Below are 4,980 nucleotides of genomic sequence, written 5' to 3'. Positions count from 1 at the left end.
TGCAAACTGCCTGACGGGAAGTTAAAAGCAGCGCCATTAATATTGTTTTCAAACGCGCCAAATTCAAATGTCTTGAAATAAAAAGGAAAAATTCAAATTGTTATTACATATTCTTATATATACATTTGCATATTTATTATATATGTATATATATATATATATATTAGTTTGTTAATAATATGGAAAACTACTGATCTAACAAAATATATAAAACATTACATATTTAAATTCAAATATCGTTAGATTCCCTATGGGAATGTAAGAGGGCGTCTTATCACAACTGTCGTCAGATCAGAAGTTTGTATACGTTTTTTTATGTTTAAAATTTTAAACTTCAAATCAAGCACATGAACCAAGAAAATTAGTGCACCTCAACAAAGAAGAAACACTAACAGAAGTTTTTATTTTACAATTTTCCATTTTGGTGTTTAAAGTGAATCATGGCCGAATCTTTACCATCCACTATACACAACCCTGAAAAACCCTGTCATTACAACAGTGTTCACTTGCAAGAATTAATTGACGCGAAGGAGTTCTTTCAATTTCAACACAATAAATATAGACAATATAAAATATTATACGATACAGTTCAAGAAGGTGTATGTAATTCCAACTTATGGGATAATGAATTACAATTAAAAGTTCAGGATGTTTTGTTTGAGGATAGTTGTGCACAAGTAATTGATTTGGAGAATGGAGGCTTCACTGATGATTCTTCTAACATATTTGGACTTTTACATATGGATAAAAGTGAACTAACCTGTGATGAGAGCATAAAATTAAAACAGTTTATAGATCTCATTTTACAAGAAAAGTATAATAATATTTGTAAGGAATTTATCAAAATAACTGGAGAAAATATTAACTTGATTTCATCAACATCAAAAAATTATAATGATTTTGATGTAAGTAGTGAAGATATTAACTTATTAGAACTTAGAGGAAAAGTAGAGCATCAACAAAAAATATATATACAAAATTTATTAAAAGAAAAAGGAGTTTTAGAAGATTTAGTCAAGTTGAGATTAGAAAAGTTGCCAAAAGTCTGTGAAGAAAAGATAAAGGAATGTGAGGTAATATCACGCAAATGTGAACTTCAAACAAAGATTGTACAAGATAAAACAAGAGTTGAAATTTTTGGAGAAGCACTCCCTGCTTATCGAGAACTAATAAAGGATGTTAAGATACAACAAGAAGAATGTCAACAAGATATCCAGTATTTACAAAAACTTAAAGAGAAGTATAAGCTAGTTGCATGCAAACAGTTTGATGAATTATTAAAATCATTTATTCAGTATAAGTCATCACTTGAAAAAAAGAAGTTGATGTATGAATCCCTTCAAAGATAAATACATGTATTTTACTTGTATGTATTGTAAATATTCACATATTTTGTATTACGTTATTATTAAATTGCTAGTATTTCTTTTTTAATTTTTAAATAACGATATAAAATAGTTTAACGATAAAGAATATAAATAAATGTGTATATAAAAATTATTGTTAAATTCGGGAGTTTGTTCTTATATACAAATGATAATAGTTATTTACATAATGAGTGTGATAAAAGCAATATTACAGGACTCGAGTGTGAAGATTGCAGATGACGAGGGCGTTAGCCCGAGTTCATCTGTAATCACACGAGTTTCCTGTAATATGCTTTAGCCCACGTGTTATGTACAAAATTTTAACTATAACCGCCCCAAATTAAAAAAAAATAATCTTATCTATTGATTTTCGCCAGTGAAATAAATGAGTTTAATTACCGCACTCAGTGGGATAAGAATTTACTCATCCCACTGAGTGAGGTAATGAAACTCATTTATCCCACTGAGTGCGGTAATGAAACTCATTACCTCACTGAGTGAGGTAATGAAAATGCGTGAGGTAATGAAGTTCTTATCCCACTTAAATTAGTGGGATAAGTATCATTTATCCCACGGGATTAGATAAATTTAATTACCTAGAAGTTTATTTAACGAATTCGTGCGAAAATGGGCTTTTTTGGCATGAGTGGGGGTTTAAAAGCCCAATTTACACACGAACGAATTGAATCTGTTTTTTTTTTGTTTGACGAGCCCCTTGAAGGCTCCAAATCTTGACGTTTCAACACACAAACATATAAGCAATCATTAATCAACATATTATATTTTTCTACTTTTATTACTTCGTATTCCACTGAATCAAGCCAATGTTTATTTAAACTAAGAAAATCTCAATTGGTTGAGCATTTCTTAAAGATGATTTTATTTCCAATACTTATTATGGACACTTTACATCTATACCCATTACTTAAAGATGGAAAAACGTTTATTATTATAATAAATATTACAAATTTGTTACATATATAATTTTTTTCTTAAGAGAACATACATTAAAATGTTTATAGTTACACATTTCTTTTAATTTAAAATTGTTATTTTGTTGCCTTAAGAAAATGTTGAAAAACGACAGTTATACCAACAAAAAAAGTAAGTACCTACATATATGTAATTAGTTAATTTTTTCTTTCCACAATTTTCGGCAGTGATGAATAGAATATTATGTTTAATACAATATATAGGTGTCCCAGAACTCGCGAATCAGATTTAGAGTGCGCTTTCGTTGGTGATAAATGAAAGCAATAGCGTTAAAAAAAATGGTCAGGGTGTAGTAGTTTTTTTTTTGTAATTAACAATTAAAGTTGATCAACCAGAAGGTCGCTGATAATTTGAATTTCAGGTAAATTCAACGAACATTTGCTCAGCAATACAGGGTATTTCACGAGTGATAATGAGCCCATCTATCTATATTACTACTACTAATATGTGAATGAGCCCGACGGAATTGAAAATGCACCCCATACTACATTTGCGAAAAAAGCTGGCTACTGAAATTAAAATATCCGTCTTTTTTTTGAAAATACATTGTGGTTTGCATTTTGAATTCCGTTGGGCTCATTATCACCCGTGAAATATCCTGTATAATTCTAGTGGTAATTTTTATTATTCATACGTACTACTCGTTACTTAGTACCTGAGGGAAAGAGGTAAAAACTGTTCGAACACTATTGGTCAATTTGAAAAATTCATAACTAAGCAGCTATTGGACCCTGAATATTTTTCTGAACGTTTTTCACCTCCATTACGACCACGAAATATGCCTTTTAAATCTGATTCGCCAGTTCTGGGACACCTGTATATGTACAATCTGTTAGTCTATTGCATTTAAAAATACATAATACAGCAAAAGCTTTTTGAACATTTGCACAACTACCAAAATTTATTTCTTACTTTTCGATTACTACTTAGCTACATAACATGTAATGTGTTCACCTAATTCATTGTTTATACATTAGAAATCAAATGCAATATCTTGCCTTGATTATTTGGATGTAAATTAAACAATATTGTTACTTTGTTTTTTCAACATTTAGTATAATATTTATTAGGCTACAAACAGTTCACTACTTATATTATACATCAAGATACATATCAAAAACATGATAATATAGCCTCATTGATGAGATCAAATCTTACAAAAGTATTTTTATGAAAATAGTATAAATGTTATAAAATAATAATTAATAGTAATCCTGGCATGTACATGTGGCACCAACTACATGGTGTGAAAAAAAAATAAGAAAAAATTAATCACTATCATTTACAGTGTTTCTGATAAGAAACGGAGTGCAACTTTTATCTTCAAGCATTCCATGTTCAACTAAGAAACTTTGAATATCCTCTGCTTGAAAGTTATTACCAAGTTCATCTGACAATCTTATAAAATTTCCAACTAACTGTCCTGCTTTATATACAAGTAGTGCAGGAACTCCTTCTGTTTTAAAACGTTTACTCATCCCAACTCGTGATCCAATAATTGCACAAAATTTAACATTTTCATATATTTTACACAACTGTCTTAAACCAACATTCATAAAATGACATGCTTCTATATTTTCTTCATAAATATGAACCACTACAGCCACCGACTTGTTTTCTTTATCAATAGCATCAAGCAATTCTTCACTGTTTTTAAGAAAAATCACTTCACCTAAAAATTGTTAATATAAGTAGATTGTAGATCAAAAGAAACATATAATACAATGTTTTTCAATAATTATTTGACTAAAACTTACCAAATTTAATATTATGATTTGTCTGTAACAACAGCTCTTGCATTCTTTGTTTTTGATAGTGTAATAAAAATTCATCATTTAAAAGTTCAGCTAATTCAGGATCTTCCAAAGCTGCTTTCTCTCGTTCTTCATCCAAGGCTGATTGGACTGTCAATGTTAATTTCTTCATAAGTTCAATTTTAGCTATTTCATCTTCATTTCGCTTTTCATTTTCAAGTTGTTTGTATCTCTGCCAATCCTTTATTACCCCTTTTGGCCCAGTATTGGTGGAAGTTCCTTCCCATTTATTAATTTCTGACACTGAGGCTTCCTCAGAAGAAGTTTGTTTTTTGTTATTCTGCTCTTCTGGGTCTGAATCATCATCACTGTCTTCACTACTGCTACTGCTGCAGTAGTTGTGTAATTTATCACCAAGAATTTTATCTTCCAACGTTGCCATCTTTAATATACTTAAAACAATAAAAACGTTTTTATAGAGAATTTTTCACATCAAAACATGCACGCAAGTGTATAATTGAAACAATAATCGAGATTTTTAATAAAACAAATAATTAAAAACTGACAAATTATGAAAAATTGGAAAATTGCAATAAAACATTATAAAAAAATTTAACCAAGCAAACCTCAATTGCCAATACTTCTTGTCTTAGAAACGTTAACCCAGTAAAAAGCACAGAACACGTAAAAAGTAAAAATATATGAATTAAAAAGACATGAAACACAAACAAAATAACCCAAGATTCATTGACAATGACAATAATAGAACACTTTGGTGACATAATACATAAATCCACTACAAAATCCACTAAAATAGTTAAGTATTAATTTTTAGGAATTTGTCAGTCCTGATTTAATTTTTCAAC

The 4,980-nt window shown here is 29.3% G+C and overlaps 2 protein-coding genes across 3 annotated transcripts; one reads left to right on the top strand and one right to left on the bottom strand.

The window, feature by feature from the left end:
- Positions 1-248: 248 nt before the first annotated feature.
- LOC138136778 (uncharacterized) lies at positions 249-1,429 on the top strand. The gene has a single exon (XM_069056075.1). It carries the CDS (start codon positions 441-443, stop codon positions 1,347-1,349), a length of 909 nt encoding a protein of 302 aa, XP_068912176.1. The 5' UTR covers positions 249-440; the 3' UTR covers positions 1,350-1,429.
- Positions 1,430-2,292: 863 nt separating this feature from the next.
- LOC138136760 (phosducin-like protein) lies at positions 2,293-4,896 on the bottom strand. 2 transcript variants are annotated; one of them, XM_069056060.1, is made up of 3 exons: positions 4,741-4,896; positions 4,118-4,556; positions 2,293-4,032 (listed from the first exon to the last, which is right to left on the bottom strand). In XM_069056060.1, exons 1-3 carry the CDS (start codon positions 4,894-4,896, stop codon positions 3,629-3,631), a joined length of 999 nt encoding a protein of 332 aa, XP_068912161.1. In that variant the 3' UTR covers positions 2,293-3,628. The 2 variants fall into 2 exon arrangements, with proteins under 2 accessions (XP_068912161.1, XP_068912169.1); XM_069056068.1 differs by having other exon boundaries at positions 4,118-4,566; positions 4,741-4,894.
- Positions 4,897-4,980: the final 84 nt, after the last annotated feature.

Source organism: Tenebrio molitor, chromosome 1, assembly GCF_963966145.1.
Source record: "Tenebrio molitor chromosome 1, icTenMoli1.1, whole genome shotgun sequence".
NCBI classification, from domain to species: domain Eukaryota; kingdom Metazoa; phylum Arthropoda; class Insecta; order Coleoptera; family Tenebrionidae; genus Tenebrio; species Tenebrio molitor.
This window is presented reverse-complemented; position numbering and strand designations above follow the sequence as displayed.